This window comes from Sprattus sprattus (genome assembly GCF_963457725.1).
Source record: "Sprattus sprattus genome assembly, chromosome: 18".
NCBI classification, from domain to species: domain Eukaryota; kingdom Metazoa; phylum Chordata; class Actinopteri; order Clupeiformes; family Clupeidae; genus Sprattus; species Sprattus sprattus.
The window spans coordinates 764,384-783,102 of record NC_137916.1 but is presented as its reverse complement, the minus strand read 5'-3'; the positions used below and the strand labels follow the sequence as shown (position 1 = coordinate 783,102).

The window sequence follows — 18,719 nt, the reverse complement described above, 5'->3', positions numbered from 1 at the left end:
CTAGCGCACATTAATGCGATTTTGACCGTTCGCAAAAGCCCCCTTAGTTACCGTTGCTACGTCAAACAAAACTCCTAGGACTGTACAAGCATGGCTCGGCAGAGGACAAGCGCTATATATCTGTCAGTGTCAGTTATTCTTTTTGGAGTAATATATCCGCAATATCCTCCAGATCAAGGCAAAATGGACTGCAATATGCAGTGGAAGAACAAATCAAAAACATTAAGATCAACAAAGAAGGGGACAAAACAATAATCAAAGCAAAAGCATACAGGTCTCAATCAGGGAATAGCTCAGCGTGCAATTCCAGACGGTAACATTAACATTTTGACGTCAACATTTTGATTTTAACATTAACACATTTGTTGAAGAGAGTAGTTATATACTAGAAGTGGTAATAATACTAGTTGACATTAACCATAACTGTTTGTGGATGTTAACTAGATTGTTAGTTACCTAGCAAAAGTGTAGATGCTATCTATATCTAGCTGCAAGCAGCTTCATTTACAGACATATCCGATACAGTAGGCCTATATGTTTGTCTTTGTCGATGTATTGGGAGTAGTAGGGAGTGGGGTTTAAATCAGCCCATGTTTATAAGTTTGCTCATTTTAGTCTGAATAAACTTAATTATTCTCAAAATTCTGACCCTTTGCTTTTTTATCAACAGCATTTACTTTTTACTTTTACTTTCGATACTTTCGAACATTTAATATCAGAAAATTACTTTTGATACTTATGTACAGTATAGATCAGATACTTTAATACTTTTACTTAAGTAGTATTCTAAAAGGTGACTTTTATGGATATTTAATAAAGGAACTCCATGCTTTTGACAACTGCTTTTGTCCTTCTTCTTAAGTGCGAAGGACCTGTTTGTACTAGCCCAAGTTCCCCTAGGCTTGAGGCTAGTAACAAGTGCACCAACAGTTTTTCCCCACAGTCTCAGTTAATTTCATTATCTTCAGAACTAATGGTTCACACACACAAGTACCAATACATTTTGAACACGATAGCAACATTCAGTCACACATGGACTAAACCATAGTGTTGTGTCTGTGAGTGTGTGTGCGTGCAGCCAGGCGATGGTAGGGAAAAGGGAGAGAACTCTAACGTTCATCCAGCAGGCGAGAAGGACGTAAGGAGTAGTAGCAGCAGTGATGCAGTGAACAGTGTGTCGGTAGTGGAGAAGAGCCACCAGAATAGCGTCGGGTTATAGCTGAGGAATTTGTTCACTGCAATGCAGATAACTGTCAGTAGCAGCGGCGATAAGACACAGAGGGCCTGATTGACTAACAGGATTGCGCCCATTTCTGGCGTAAAATAGCGGTCGTAAACATAAAACGATATTTACTAAGGCATTTGAGTAGAATCGCATATTAACGCTTTGGGGGTGTGAATGTGGAAACGTGGGCGTAAAGCGCAATTTAATGGGAGGAGAGAAGTCAAGTGTGCCTAATGATGTATTGCGTGGTATTTACTAAAACTGCCTTGCGAGCGCACGTCTCTAATTTGCGGGATAATTCTCGGCCTCATAAAAGCATGTCTTAACCAGAAAGCGCATTTCCACTGAGTCTGACAACGTTGATATGGCAGCAGTTATAAGAGCAAGGCGAAGACATAGACAGAGACAACGCACAGAAATATTTGTTTCAACTCGTACAACAATTTTTCAGTTAAGCGAACCACAAATCAGACGGTACAGGTTTACCAGCCACGCAATACTTCAATTACTGAACCAGATCAGAGACGACATCGAACCCTCCAACCGGAGATCACATTCCATTCCATCAGTTATTAAACTCCGGACAACATTGCAAATATTGGCATTGGATCATTTCAAACATTTATAGCATCAGCAGTTGGTATATATCAGCCTTCACTCAGCCAAATATTCACCCAGGTACTTTACGCATTGCTATGGCGCACTGGTCAATACATTTCCCCACTGCCATAGCTGAAATTAATGCCACCAATAGCATATTCTTTATAATCGTGTTCTTTTAAACATCTCGCTGTAGGTGATGGCGGGCAGAACAACAATATTCACACATTGAATTAGGTTCAGTGATTGAGCGAATGTGAACCAATATATCTATTTTCATCTTCACTGAACCTTCATTTTCTCTTCCTAAATAAATACCACAGAAAATGTGCAAAAACACTGTGCGTTAATGTGCGACCGCAGATTAAGCAGCGGTCGCAATGTTAGTAAATCAGGCCCTATATAGGGCGGAGTAAACACAGATTGCCCTGCGCGGATCTAGTTTGATAAATACCACGGAAAATGCGCAAAAACACTGTGCGTTAATGTGCAACCGCAGATTAAGCAGCGATCGCAATGTTAGTAAATCAGGCCCAGAGAGTACCTGAGAGCCTTTGACCACGATCTGAATCCAGTATTCCACCAGGAAGCCCGAAACGTAGTCCTCAATTAATACACATCCATTTCGTATTCAACAAAAAGGAATAGATCTTGTTGCATGGCATCCACCAGACATCTCACCACCCTTCCTTAACAGGAAGTACTTTATGGACGTAGGCCTATTTCAGTCAAGCCACAGCGGCCAATGACGCTCCATCCATTATTCACCCAGGGACGTGAGCACAAGACCAGACTAACAGGATTTCGTTCAGCCCACAGCACTGAAACAGCTTTGCTCAGGTGACAAATGACCTGCTGATGACAGCCGATGCAGGATCACCCTCACTCCTCATCCTCCTGGACCTGACTGCTGCATTTGACACAGTGGACCACACTATCCTGCTAGAGCGTCTCCACACCACCATTGGACTATCAGACTCTGCACTCAAGTGGTTTCAGTCCTACCTTTCTGGCAGAACTGAATATGTCTCACTGGGAAGTTGCAAGTCCAGACAGCTCCCTGTCTCCTGTGGTGTTCCGCAAGGGTCGGTCCTCGGCCCCATCCTTTTCATTATGTACATGCTCCCCCTCGGACGCGTCATCAGCAGACATGGGATGTCTTTCCACTGTCATGCTGATGACACACAGCTTTATATCAAAACTGCCCCAAGCCCCACTGCAGCCATGTCATCTCTCAACGCCTGTCTTGGGGAGATAAAGGCATGGATAAGCAACAACTTTCTCCAGCTTAATAGTAGCAAAACTGAAGCCCTTCTTGTTGGTACTCCACACCAGGTTCAGTCATCCTCCTTGACTCATCTCACCTTCGACAGCCAGGTCATCCCCCTCTCCTCCACAGTCACTAATCTCGGAGTTAGGTTTGACTCTCACCTGAACTTTAATGATCATATAAAACACCTGTGCAAAACCTCTTTTTATCATCTAAGAAACATCTCCAAACTCCGCCCCACTTTAACCCTATCAGATGCAGAGAAGCTTGTCCACGCCTTTATCTCCTCAAGACTGGACTATTGTAATTCACTTTTCTATGGGATCACTGGCAAGAACATCCAGAAGCTGCAATACATTCAAAACAGCGCTGCCAGGATTCTGATGAAGGTCCGGAAATATGAGCACATAACACCAATATTACACTCACTACACTGGCTCCCTGTCTCTTTCCGGATAGACTACAAAGTCCTTATAACCACTCAAACGTGCATTAATGGACATGCACCTCCCTACCTACAAGAATTAATTACTCCCCAAACCTCCACCTGCACCCTCAGGTCTTCAAACAGCTCGCTCCTCCGTGTCCCCAAAACCAAGCTCCGCACCATGGGCGACCGGGCCTTTTGCTCGGCAGCGCCACATTTATGGAACAGCCTCCCTGACCACCTAAGGGCAACACAGACACTGGATTCCTTTAAAGCTGGACTTAAAACTTTTTTATTCAGGAAGGCATTTCTGGCCTTGTGTTAAATCTTTTCTGTTATGATTATGTTAATATTTAAATTTGTTTTTAATTTTATTGTATTATTATAGTACATTTCTAATATGTAGGCACTCTGAGATTCCTTGGAATGAAAAGTGCGTTAAAAATAAAATGAATTATTATTATTATTATTATTATTATTAACAGAGAAAGAGTCAAAACACCTGATATAATCTTTTTAGACAGAGTATGCACTGAGCAGCTCTAAAAAGTACCAGGTCATCTCTTACTAAGACTAATAGGGAAAATCCTTTCATTAGTCAATTATAAAGGAAAAATAGTGAGAGGCGTGTGAAAAATGGGCAGGCATGGTGAAGGAATCAATGATACACGCCACAATGTAAACATTTAAACAAATAACGTTTCTGATGCTCGTATTTTTTTTTTTCATGAATTGTGTCATTTCTCGCACACACATTGTTTTCATTAAGCAGCTGATACGGCATGCTTAAATCTTGTGGTAAAACTTTCTATGAAGCCCAGCATTATAAGGCCCTATAAGGGCATTATAAGGGCCTTAATAATGACTTATAATGAAGCTATAAGTCATTGTAGCAATCGCTATAACTACGTATAATTTCTACATGATGACTCATAACCACCTTTATGATACATTATATCAGTTCATTATAAATGGTTATAATTAAAGACGGAATAATGCATTATAAATATGTGATTGTCAGTCTATCTGTAGGCTATCACTTTCTTTGAAGCCTGCCTTTATAAGGTTCTATAGGGACATTAATGATGACGTTAAATAGTAGCTATAAGTCATTGTAGCACTCTTTATAACTATGTATAGCATATCCACAATGACTCAAAACCACCGCTCTGATACATTATGTCAGTTAATTATAAATGGTTATAATCCAAGATAGAATGATGCATTATAAATATGTGATCATAAGTTTGTGTGTGTCATCATGAATCTTATGAAGCCTGCATATATGAGGCCCTATAAGAACATTCATAATGCCTTCAAAAAGTAGCTATAAGTCATTGTAGCACTCATTATAACTATGTACGTAGGTCTTCACTGCACATCGTAACCACCTTTGTGATATATAATGCATATTCATTGATGGTTTATTGGTATGGTGACTAGGCTGCTATACAGACATAGAATATTATAAACTGCCATATGATTCTATAAGTGTACTTTGTCAGCTTTAAGTAAAGTGACAAAAGGGTAGTGTTGTTATGAACAGATATAAGATTCTATAAGTGGACTTTGTCAGCTTTAAGTAAAGTGACAAAAGGGTAGTGTTGGTATGAACAGATATAAGATTCTATAAGTGGACTTTGTCAGCTTTAAGTAAAGTGACAAAAGGGTAGTGTTGTTATGAACAGATATAAGATTATTATAAGATAAGACATTATGAACTTGTTAAAACAAATGAGTGCTCTGACAGTAAATACAACAGGATACAGATGAAAACCCTTTTATTTGTAATTCAGCACTTGCTGAAAATAGCACAGAGCATTGATAGCAACAAACTTGCTGTAGACAAGTTATTAATTATGTGAGGAATGAAATGTTGTAATGCACAGCCACAACGGCCACCGTGTTACGATCCACCCCTACAGCATCAAATGGACTCCCATTCTTGAAGGCTTCCCGGGCGGCCACATATCTCAAAATAACTCCTTTGGTGTTCCTCGCTAAACTGAATGAGGCATAAGAAGAAAAAGGTACATGTTCATATACCTGAAAAAGTTAATCAAAACACCAATCATTATGTTCTTACTGAAACTAATGTGAAAGCATTTGCCTCATATGGTTTTGTATGGTTAAAGAAAGCAAAGCAAAGCTGCCCTCACTTATTTTCACTGAAAAAACATATTAATACTCTCTTCCTTACAATTTGTTACAGGTTGCTTTCTTGTCTTTTTTATATTGCTACTTACCCCAGTGTTCTCTGCTTTACCTGTAATATCATAGTCTACACTACAACACCGCATTTTTCTTTTTAGTAACCTTGCTTGGTCTAATCACAACTTACTTTGAACACGGCTGTGCATATGGCTTTCAGAGTCCAGCTGCTCTGGTCGAGTTGATTTACACCATTTTTTCTTCTTTTGCTTCCCTTTATTTTCCCTGGGTGGCTCCCGAGATTAATCTGACAGAGAAGACTTGAGGTCTTGGGGACTTCGAATGAGCTCGAGATTTCACACTTTTTAAATTCTGAGAATCTGCTACTCAAGAAATATTTAGTAGCAGGAATAACCAAGGTTACATCATTAAATTAACCACTGCACAACGATGTCATCAGTAGAAAAATACCTGCTTGCTTCCTATTTTTTTTTTTTTTTTTTAACTACATGTATATCCTGTATCAGGGCATGTTTCTTCGCCAGCTCCTCCTGGAAGGAGGCATCTAACTTCACCAGCTCCTCCTGGAGGTAGACCTTGTCTTTTTTGGAGAAGTTCAATCATCTCCTCCCTCTCCATTTCAGCCTCCATCTTTATTTTAAGCACCGCAATTTCATTTATTGCTGTTGGAGCAGGCACATCTGCAAAACAAAATTGCCGTGAAATACTCTTAGGTGAACTGAAAACAGTCTTGTGACCTTAGTATCGTGCATGGTCTGCACAAAAGGAGGGTGCACAGCTGGGAACGGCTCCCTTCTAAACATCTAAGAACAGATTATCTACCGTTCATTTGGTTTTATTTTTCAACAGAACCTTGTCAGGCTAACCTGTTATTTTATGACAAACCACAGCATGTTACTTATTTTAGTGAAACTTACACTCTCGGTTTACTGAGGAGGTCAACTGTGTGCCGTTGCTCGCTCCCGCTGTTCGAGTGACTTCATGTGTTCGTTTTTTGCTCATTGCTGAAGGGGCAGCTAAGTTAATATTAGCTAGTGAACCCGGGCACAACACTTTTTATTCAATAAAGTTAGTTTGCTACAAACAGAAATAAACCAGAAACGTAATATGTACCTTCCATACTTACCACAATTTTGATATTGATACGTCAATCACACAAGGTCATCCTATTCGATAGATTACTATATTTAGGAGCATCTATTGTTCGCTAGATAGCTACGTTAGCTAGCAAGCTAGTTTGACAAAGATAGTTTTTAAGGGGCAAGCTTACGCTTATTAACAAACTGATTAATAGTGTCTGGTCAAACATTTAAAAATCCTTTACTGCCAATACGAATAATCATATTGTAACATACAGGTCTGATAAAAGCAACTATCTGTAAACTCTTACCTTCTCAGTCCAAAGTCTCTGATCTTCTTGAGCGCCGAGCTCTCATGTCTAAAAGCTGTGACCATCGACGTTTGCTTGACTGGTTGGTGAACAGATTTCATTGGTCCAAAAGCGCGCAATGTCAAAGGTTATGCTTTTTTATTTTAATGTTTTTTCATTTCTGCTACCATCAATATTTTTTTTTCTACGGACATTGGTTTTGAGTAGAAACAGTGACTTTACCAATATTAAGTAGTAAAACCACACTTTCTGAAAACATATTTTACTAAATTTCTCAGCAATAATGATATGAGTGGAAAAGGAATGTAGTAAAATCTTTTTTATTTTAATTAAGTATAAATTAATAAAGATTTCAGCTAAGACTTTTGAACTCTGAACCTTGTAAACATATTTGTTAGCTTAGCTATACATAGGTGATTTTTGCTTTCAGAAAGTGTGGTTTTACTACTAAATATTTCTAACTTTTGAATAACTTGTTCTACTCCAAAACAAATGTCCCTACACAATAAATATTGATGGTAGCAGAAATGAAAAAAATCATAACCTTTGACATTGCGCACTTTTGGACCAATGAAATCTGTTCACCAACCAGTCAAGCAAATGGTCACAGCGTTCAGACCTGAGAGCACGCTCAAGAAGGTAGGTAAGAGTTTACAGATAGTTGCTTCTATCAGACGTATGTTACAATATGATTATTTGTATTGGCTGTATAGGATTTCGAAATGTTTGACCAGACAATATCAGTTTGTTAATAAGCGTAGGCTTGGCCCTTAAAAACTGTCTTTGTCAAACTAACTTGCTAGCTAAGCTAACGTATCTATCTAGCTAACAATTGATGCTCCTTAATATAGTAATCTATCGAATATGATGACCTTGTGTGATTGACGTCTCAATATCGAAAGTGTGGTAAATATGGAAGGTACATATTAAGGTTCTGGTTAATTCTGTTTGTAGCAAACTAACTTAATTGATAAAAGTGTTGTGCCTGACCTGGTTCACTTGCTAATATTAACGATATGTAGATAATCTGTTCTTAGATGTTAAGAAGGTAGCCGTTCCCAGCTGTGCACCCTCCCTTTGTGCAGACCATGCACGATACTAAGGTCACAAGACTGTTTTCAGTTCCCCTAAGAGTATTTCACTGCAATTTTGTTTTGCAGATGCGCTTGATCCAACAGCAATAAATGAAATTGCGGTGCTTAAAATAAAGATGGAGGCTGAAATGGAGAGGGAGGAGATGTTTGAACTTCTCCAAAAAAAGACAAGGTCTACCTCCAGGAGGAGCTGGTGAAGATAGATGCCTCCTTCCAGGAGGAGCTGGCGAAGAAACATGCCCTGATGCAGGATATATAGTTAAAAAAAAAAAAAATTAGGAAGCAAGCAGGTATACTGATGACATTGTTGTGCAGTGGTTAATTTAATGATGTAACCTTGGTAATTCCAGCTACTAAATATCTCTTGATTGTTTTTCAGAATTTAAAAAGTGTGACATCTCGAGCTCATTCGAAAGTCCCCAAGACCTCGAGTCTTCTCTGTCAGATTCATCTCTGGAGCCACCCAGGGAAAATAAAGGGAAGCAAAAGAAGAAAAAATGGTGTGAATCAACTTCACCTGAGCAGCTAGACTCCGAAAGCCATACGCACAGCCGTGTTCAAAGTAAGTCGTGATTTAGACCAAGCAAGTTTACTAAAAAGAAAAATGCGGTTTGTAGTTGAGACTGTGATATTTCCTCACCAGGTAAAGCAGAGGACACTGGGGTAAGTAGCAATATAAAAAAGACAAGAAAGCAACCTGTAACAAATTGTAAGGAAGAGAGTATTAATATGTTTTTTCAGTGAAAATAAGTGAGGGCAGCTTTGCTTTGCTTTCTTTAACCATACAAAACCATATGAGGCAAATGCTTTCACATTGGTTTCAATAAGAACATAATGTGTTTCATAGTAATGAAGGTTTCTGTATAAAATGCAATGAGAGGGTGTGCTGTGGCTTTAAAAAAGAAAGCATTTGAGAAATGTTGATGTTGCTTTGCTGGAATTTACCATCAAGTTCTGATTGGTGTCTTGAGTAACTTTTTCAGGTATATGAACATGTACCTTTTTCTTCTTATGCCTCATTCAGTTTAGTGAGGAACACCAAAGGAGTTATTTTGAGAAATGTGGCCGCCCGGGAAGCCTGAAAGAATGGGAGTCCATTTGATGCTGTAGGGGTGGATCGCAACACGGTGGCTGTTGTGGCTGTGCATTACAACATTTCATGCCTCACATAATTAATAACTTGTCTACAGCAAGTTTTCTGCTATCAATGCTCTGGGCTATGTTCAGCAAGTGCTGAATTACAAATAAAAGGGTTTTCATCTGTATCCTGTTGTATTTACTGTCAGAGCACTCATTTGATTGAACAAGTTCATAATGTCTTATCTTATAATAATCTTATATCTGTTCATAACAACACTACCCTTTTGTCACTTTACTTAAAGCTGACAAAGTCCACTTATAGAATCATATGGCAGTTTATCATATTCTATGTCTGTATAGCAGCCTAGTCACCATACCAATAAACCATCAATGAATATGCATTATATATCACAAAGGTGGTTACGATGTGCAGTGAAGACCTACGTACATAGTTATAATGAGTGCTACAATGACTTATAGCTACTTTTTGAAGGCATTATGAATGTTCTTATAGGGCCTCATATATGCAGGCTTCATAGGATTCATGATGACATACACAAACTTATGATCACATATTTATAATGCATCATTCTATCTTGGATTATAACCATTTATAATTAACTGACATAATGTATCAGAGCGGTGGTTTTGAGTCATTGTGGATATGCTATAAATAGTTATAAAGAGTGCTACAATGACTTATAGCTACTATTTAACGTCATCATTAATGTCCCTATAGGACCTTATAAAGGCAGGCTTCAAAGAAAGTGATAGCCTACAGATAGACTGACAATCACATATTTATAATGCATTATTCCGTTTTTAATTATAACCATTTATAATGAACTGATATAATGTATCATAAAGGTGGTTATGAGTCATCATGAAGACATTATACGTAGTTATAGCGATTGCTACAATGACTTATAGCTTCATTATAAGTCATTATTAAGGCCCTTATAATGCCCTTATAGGGCCTTATAATGCTGGGCTTCATAGAAAGTGTTACCAATCTTGTTTTGGTACTAATACATAATTAGGCGCATTTTACGCGTCTCGGCCCATCACGTGGCCTTTGTTAATACGGTTCCATGTCTTGACCGGCAGAAATTACGCCTGTAGTGGGCGCAATTCTGGTCGTAAATGAGGCCCTCAGTGTCTACATGATGCTCAGAATTGAAAGAAATGGAAAGCTCGGTCAGATGCTCAGTACAAAATCTCCTGTAAGTCATCAAAAAGTCAAATTTATCTTATGATATGTTGTGTATCAAACGTCAATGCAAAATTAGAACACAACCTAATTAATAACAGGAAGATGAACTGAGATAGAAGTTACATTTCCTTCACTGTCATTCATTTTTCATCATCACACACTTCCTCTCTCTGTCCGCTGGTCACCTGGTTTGGGCTGAATTTGAAAAGGGAATTAGTTGAGGGAGAAGCCAAAAAAAAATAACCAATAGTTTGCTAATAATATTTGAATCATAGTCTTTTTCCCCATTTGCGATTATTCACTTCATACTACTTCTACTGTCTGTCTTTCACGGACTTCATTGCTATCACTGCTATCAATACTTTCTCTTGCTCTTCTGTTGGAGAGTGGCTGGGACTGTTTAACCATTCATCTGTAAGTATTTAGTTGTTTTGTGAGAAAGTATTGTAATAACTTGGTTTCTAAAAAAATATATAGGGTTTAAACATTAACATTCAATAGCAATGCAGACTACAATGGGATAGAGTCTACAGTATGTCTGTGTTGTGTTTTATGTGGATATGTGATTTGCGTTGGCTTCCTTATGTTATAGTTTTTAGGTTTTCTGTACATATAGGTATATATTTGTTTTTTGTACATAGAGCCTTGATTTTGTCCTTGTCTCAGGTTTGAAAGAATTGTTCAAACTACATACAGTTAAATGCAACTGATTGGGCAATTGGGCACCCCTGATAATTATCATTATTTCAGATTATAATCTGCTGGTCTTTCAAAGCAGCAATTCCATTTGGACATTATTTACACCCATTGGGAAGTAACAATTTAAATCTGTTATAACATTTATTGAATCAACCAAAACAATGCAGTGTGCATCATAAGAATAACAGATATGTGCACAAATGTGGTCACTCCAATGGAAAAATCACTATCAATATTTGGTAGAGCCTCCCTTTTCTGAAATAACACCCTGTAGACACTTCTTATAGCCACTGATAAGCCCCTGAAATTGGCTGCAGGTATTTTTGACCATTCCTCCTTACAAAATGTAGGCTCCCTTTATAAAGATTTTTGTAACGGTTTATAATTTGATTAATAATTTGGTTGTAAACACTTTTTTAGGTCAGTAATTAGCCATTATAAATGAGTTGTAACAGTTTTTATACATCGATGCGGGCTCACTATATGGGAAGATCCCAATCTTGGCAACCCACTGTATATTCCTTATCTGGCTATACTAGCCCATTGCACACTCCCTACCATTCTTTGTATCTGTTACTACCAGACCTGTAGAGATTAACCCCGCACCATGGGGGGGCTTGCAAGTGAAATATTTATTGGTAAAATTATAAAAGTACAATCTTAAAAAGGACACAGGGCACATAGCCCACAGTGGTTGGCAATATGTTTTAATTTTAGGCTATAGGGCAAAAAAGGGTGGACATTTTGAAAACTGTATGTAGACTTTAGCTGACCACCAAACGCCTCCGCCCCTCACTCACTCCCAACACTGCTGTAATCCTGGTTCACTCCCTTGTCACTTCCCGCCTGGACTACTGCAATTCCCTTCTCTTTGGTCTCCCACACAAACTCCTCCATAAACTTCAACTGGTACAAAATGCTGCTGCCCGTATCGTCACTAGGACGCCATCCATCAGTCACATCACCCCCGTTCTACATCAACTCCAATGGCTTCCCATTAAACACCGCATTAACTACAAAATCCTCCTCCACACATTTAAGGCAATCCATAACCTCGCCCCTCCATACCCCTCTGACCTCCTCCACATCAATGTCCCTACCTGGTCTCTCAGGGTCTGCCTCCTCCATCACCCTGACAGTCCCCCAAGCCCATCTGTCCACCATGGGATCCAGAGCCTTCAGCCGCTCTGCCCCTCACCTCTGGAACTCCCTCCCCCCTGACATCAGGAACATTGACCTTAACTCAATCGCTCTTTTTAAAACACACATCAAAACACACCTGTTTAGGCAAGCCTATAACCTGTAAAGATCCTGCCAACTGAAGTTGTTGCTGTATTATCAATGTTTCATTCACTGTTGTAAGGCGACCTTGGGTTTCTTGAAAGACGCCCTATAAATTAAATGTATTATTATTATTATTATATGCCCCGTGTCCTTTTTTTCCCAATACAATATTTCACTTTATTTCTTTGATGCTGTGTTTTGTGTTTTTGCCATTGATATATTTAACATCTTAGCGTCCTAACACAGTCAAACATCAAGCAAGTGCAACACAAGACAAAGCAAGACGGCAAATAAGCTACTTACTAGTTCGGCAGACAATAAAAAGCCGGGCAGCCTCTGGAAATCCTACATTTAGCAGTTATAAGCCTATGGACCCTGGTATGGCAATGGCATGGAGGAGATTCTCTATATTGAAAGTCATTGTAGCACCCCAATTTTTTTCAAGCTGTTATTTTAAGGTACAACTGCTTATCCTAACCCTAATCCTGAAGTACGATTGTTGCATAATGCTTCTTTAACGTCTAAGGTCATTTTAGGATACTTTGCTGCAGGAGTGTCTACTAATGGTATGTCTCTGAGTAACAGGCCATTTATAAAGTATAGATAGTGCACGCTTTAGATCAAGCACTGCGAAACACTTTACTAATGATTAATAAATGGTTTCTAAAGACCTATGCTAAGCATCAACTGAGGTATTGCTACATTTGCTAACATTTATGAATTCACTCATTAATTAGACAATAGCTAATGCAAGATAAAGGTTATTCATAATGACCCATAAATGGTGAGTAGACCATTATCACATACATTTTACAAATCATTAGTACATCATTCATAACTGGTTGATTTGTCATTTCTAAAGGATATATTAGGACCATTATCATATACCTTATAAAAAATCTTATAAACCATTAGTAAAATATGTTCATAACTATATTACTACTTATTTAAAAATAGTTAACTAACGTTTATAAATATTGTAATAATGATTTGTTAATGATGAACAGACTATGAACAAATGCTTCATAGACAGGGGATTTAAATGAAAAGGTCTGCCAACCAAAATGCCGTCTTACTTGGGTCCATATTTTCAGGGATGTTTTAACCAACAGGTTTGCTGTGTGAGCTGTGTACGATGAGAGGGGCGCATACACAAGAGCTGCCAATGAAGATTTTTTTACATGACTTAGACTCAATAGACTGCCAAGAAAGTGCATCTGCACCGGGGTCTTCATATAGCCAGTGCAACATGGGACGGATTGGAAATCTGGAAGAGCCGTGCCACCAAAACATTTTGGTTGTGTTAAGAGACTTTTCCTTGCTCTGGCAGGTTTATGATTCCAGATGAATGCGGAAATAACTCCATCCAGTTTGCGGAAAAAAGACATCAATATAAAAACAGGAATACTCTGATTCTCTAATTCGTCCTGCTACCAACAATGGAAGTTGGGTCCAACGTTGTAAGAGCTGTTCTACTTTTGTCATGAGAGGAGGAAAGTTCTCTTTAAAGAGTTTTGACTCCAAGGTAAGTACATTTAGAAGTTACTTTGAAAGGGAAGGTATTGAATGATAATGTACGGACTGCTTCATTTACTGGGAATTGCTCACTCTCAGATAATTTTACAATAAGGCTCCGTTTTGCCAGTTATAAATGATAGAAACTGATTAATCAAGGGTGATGTGTTTCACACTTTACAATAAGGCTCCCTTTTGCCATTTATTAATGTTAGTAACTGATTAATATATAGGGATGTGTTTCCTACAAAGTGTTAACAACCTAATTAATAAAATAATTATAAACCATTTATAAACCTTTATAAAAGGAGCCTTATTGTATAGTGCTACCGAACATTGTGTGCTACCAAACTCTGCATGAATTCCTTGGTAGATTTTTAAGAATACTTTGGATCGTTGTCCTGCTGAAACAACCAACAATTTCAGAGAATAATTCCTAGGGGGGGATTGTGACCGGCCCTATTGGCCTCTCTCTCACTATATATATATATATATATATATATATATATATATATATATATGCGGTCAGTGTATCTTCAGTCTATGGTAAGTTTTACATAATATGAAAGTTAGAGTGTTTTAACCCATTTCTAACATTAAAAAGTTATGGACTGATTTTAATCCTCACCTGTGTGTACAGATATGCCCATGCATGGGCTCTGGCAGCCATCTTTACTGAGGGTGGCCACAGTAAAGTGGTACTTCTCTCCTGGAAGAAGTCCTGTCACCTCAGCCTCAGTCCCCTTCACCACGATGCTGCGCTGCTCTTGGCCTCGTCTCCAGGTCACCCTGTACCTGTGGGGGCCAGGAGCGCCCTCTGGTGGTGACCATCTTAAAGTCACCGAGTCTGGCTGCACTGAGGGGAACTGGATCTGCCCAGGTGGAGGAACACCTGAGAATGATGAAGGTGGAGATGGAGGCTGAAACGTGAGGTTTTAGTGCCAAACACAAATTTATTTTTAGAAAGGTACTAAAACATAAATACCTCCTGTTTTGGTAACTTTGCATTGTGTCTCATGTGCATCCTGTGGAAACAAGAATTAAACATTAGAGAACAGAGAAACTGGGTTCATAATGAGAATGTCCTGCCTGTCCAGAGACTGACAGGGGAGAGACTGAGTGCGGTGTAGGATAGAAAAGGGATAGCGGACGACAAGGAACCATTATGCAACAGTTGCCACACTTGTGTCATGTTCATTTGGGAATATTATTTTACACATTGATCCCTCAAACAGACTTGTTTGGAAAACTGCTACTTTCTGCCACACACTGAAGTTAAAGTTAAAACCTTGTTGTTAGTTATTAATGGATGGTTGCTCTGGCCAAAGCCCAGTTGTTAGTTTTAAATGGATGGTTGCTCTGGCCAAAGCCCAGTTGTTAGTTCTAAATGGATGGTTGCTATGTCCAAAGCCTAGTCGTTAGTTCTAAATAGATGGTTGCTATGGCCAAAGCCCTGTTGTTAGTTCTAAATGGATGGTTGCTATGGCCAAAGCCCAGTCGTTAGTTCCATATCTCCCATTTTCAAGCTAGCATATCCCAAAATTCTGCTGAGCTTTAGGTTTGTAGAATCACTGTGGTCTTCAGCCCAGATATACTAAAAGCTACTTCTAACATCTTGCTACTTTCTGTACTTCCATTAGACCACTAATTTGTAACTCTCTCACAAAGCGATTAAAAACTAATTTGGGCAAATTGATATGCAAGTAATTCTTCTTATGTTTGCATATATCAAAAGTTAACTGACGTTCTAAAGCACGTGTCACAATCCAACCAAGCCAGGGTATAATTACAAAGAAACGGAACCTGATCTGTATATGTGCCCACCTGCTCCACGACATCATGTCCATTGTGATCTTTAAGGAAACAGATTGAGCAGATTGCTAATTGGTCGGTTCTGCAGTAGAACTCCAGCTGTTTGTGGTGCTGTTGACAGAGGCTCTGATCCTGAAGGTCCTGTAGCTGGTGTCTCTCCAGATCTGGCTCAGAGTAGTGAGGCCTGATGCAGGTCATGCAGTAGGAATCGCTACAGGTCAGACAGGTCTTCACAGCTGCATTTGGGCAGACATCACACAGCACCCGTCCAGCTAACACTCTACAAGGACACATGAATGGATTTGTTAACTGAATGAATGAATATTTGTATGAATTTATTTAGTAGTAGCAGTCATGCAGCCATAATTTAAAGGTCAAAGTGTAAATATTAGAAGGACCATGACATTAGGGGCTTTACTGGTTTTGAGCCGTTTGTCTCACTGTCTCTTGTGTCTGTCTCTAGGGTCTGAAATACAGCTTAATATAATTCCCAAAAGCCTGCTGTGCCATTGTGGTTGGGGGGCAGTAAAAGGACTCCGATGGACCTCAGGTGGCAGAGTAGGCCTCAGTTATGGCAAAAGTCATTATCACAATTATATTGGTCAATATTGACACCAGGATTGTTTAACAAGATTACTCATTCAGTGATTTTGTGGTTTTGCACGAGGACATGAGCCCCAACACTGGTCCCTCAGTTCTTTTATTTAATAGAATTTGTAGTATTTTATTATTTTACTTTATTAGTAGTATAGTAGTATAGTCAATGAATGTTATGTTTATATATTATAACAATATATGAACCTACATTTTGTATTTACTTATTAGAAATATTAGATAGACTAATGTGTACAGAAAAGTGTTAAAATCATTCAATTGTATTTATAAAGTGCCAAAACAATCAAATTGTCTCAAGGTGCTTTGACCAGGGCCTGAACCCCCTTAAGTACCCTTAGATATATACATGATGCGTACAAACATACATACAAGGTTTTTGATGCTAGTATTAAGTGTTAATAGTTTGGCAAATAAGCAATTTAAATTTTTGAAATCATTTGGCAAGGAGTGAGATCTAGAGCTTTTCTAAAAAGACATACAACACTTTTCCGGGTCATCAGCCTGGGGCATCTTTGTTAAGGCATGGTTTGACTAGCAACAACACCAATGGGGTCTGAAGTGTGGGTAGATGGCTAGATTGTGTCATTCTCATTTGATTCGGGCCTCCAGGCATAACCTCAGTTTTATCAGAGTTAGCAACCAGGAAGCTGTTAGCCATCCAAGATCGCAGGCAGGCTTCTATAAGTGTGGCAGGGTAAAAAGATACACACCAGTGCCTGACTGGCTGGCGACAACCGCAACACGCGGCCACCTTGAACGTCATAATTGGTATAAGTGTCACCTGGCCGGCTCATTAGTAGATGATATTGTAGGGTCTAGTGGAGGGTAAAACATAAATTGTTTTGACCACTTTTCGGTATTAGCTTAGTCTTTTTAGTTTACTGTTGTTAAATTTGCGTTATTGTACGAATTTACAACTCGTTTATGTTCACCTTTTTGGAGCAAAATATATGGATTATATTTCGACTGGCTAACTTTTCTCTCGTACTCAGAATGTCAAGGCAACTGTACCCGGAGTGTGGGCACAAACGGGACAGACACTGTCGGTGCATTGTGTGTCTTGGCACGCTAAGGCAGCACTGAATGGCGGTCCCTCCTGCAAATTCTGTGGCAGCATGACACTTTACTTACTGAGAAACCTGACTGTTCATACTTCCACCGCAGCCTTCCCCTCTTCCACTCCTTCACCCACCCTTGTGGTAGCCATGCACCATGAGGCAGCACACTGCTTTCTGGGACAACCCCATTCCAGATTTGGATTTCAGAGTCATAGAGCATGCCTGATTACAGTGAGGGGCAAGAGTCAGATGGAGATATTGACGAGGAGATGATTGACAAACAGGGGGCACCCTCTCCCCAGTGGTATCCAGGACAACACTTACATGGGGTAGGCAGCTAACAGGCTAGGTCTCCTGCTCTCCATTGCACAGAGAACTTGTTGATGGATGGTGAGTATTACAGTGGCCCTTATATCAGCCCCCAGTCCTATCTCTTTCTTTCCAGAGGTCCATAGAGAACTAATGAAGACAGTACTGCTCCAGAGATACCTGGCCAAGCTGCTCACTGAGCTATCGTCTTACCTAGGCAACGAGAACAAGGTGGTGGTGGAGCTCACACTGGCCGACACACAGACACATTAATAAATCCATCTATCTATCTAGACAGAGTCAGAGCCCTGTGTCAGAATGCTGCCCTCCAAGGAGAGATACAACAGAGTGGTGGTGAATTCAAAATGCAGGATATGGAGGACCCCACACGCCACATTGTGGTCAGGACAGATGCCTCCATTTTGCGAGAGGAGAACTGTGAATGGCCACTGGTCTCCAGCACAGGTCAAGTCACATATACATGTAAATGTGTTAGAACTGCTGTTGGACAGTTTTTCCGGTGCTGCGGCATTTTGTTGAGTGGTCATCATGTGCGGCTCATGACAGACAACACCACAGCTATGGCGTATATAAATCTCCAAGGTGGAGTGTGTTCTCTGTCCCTGCATCGCCTGGTAACCCACTTACTACTGTGGGCAGCGGAACACCTCATTTCCCTCAGAGCAGTTCACATTCCAGGGGTGCAGATCTGTTATCGAGGGGCAATCCTCAGGCAGCAGACTGGCGTCTCCACCCTCAAGTTATCTGGCAGATATGGCTGCATTTTTTTTGGACCCTGCCTGCTCTGGTCTTCTCTGGGGGGCGTTGACCATGGCCAGACATGCGCCTTTATGCTTTCCCATCAGTGCCTCTCACCCCTCATGTGCTGAGCAGGATAATGGAGGAGAGAAGAGAGCAGCTGTTAGTTGCACTGCAGGGGCCCAGCCTGCCATGGG

At 39.7% G+C, this 18,719-nt stretch overlaps 1 protein-coding gene across 1 annotated transcript in view; it reads right to left on the bottom strand.

The window, feature by feature from the left end:
- The window catches only part of LOC308379819 (interferon-induced very large GTPase 1-like), a gene marked incomplete at both ends in the record, with an annotated part of 33,137 nt that extends 15,494 nt beyond the window's left edge, over positions 1-17,643 (bottom strand). The window contains 4 exons of the mRNA XM_080857082.1: positions 14,598-14,861; positions 14,955-14,994; positions 15,794-16,017; positions 17,589-17,643. Of these exons, the coding sequence (XP_080713208.1) occupies positions 14,598-14,861; positions 14,955-14,994; positions 15,794-16,017; positions 17,589-17,643 (583 nt within the window). The remainder of the gene's footprint in view (positions 1-14,597; positions 14,862-14,954; positions 14,995-15,793; positions 16,018-17,588) is intronic.
- Positions 17,644-18,719: the final 1,076 nt, after the last annotated feature.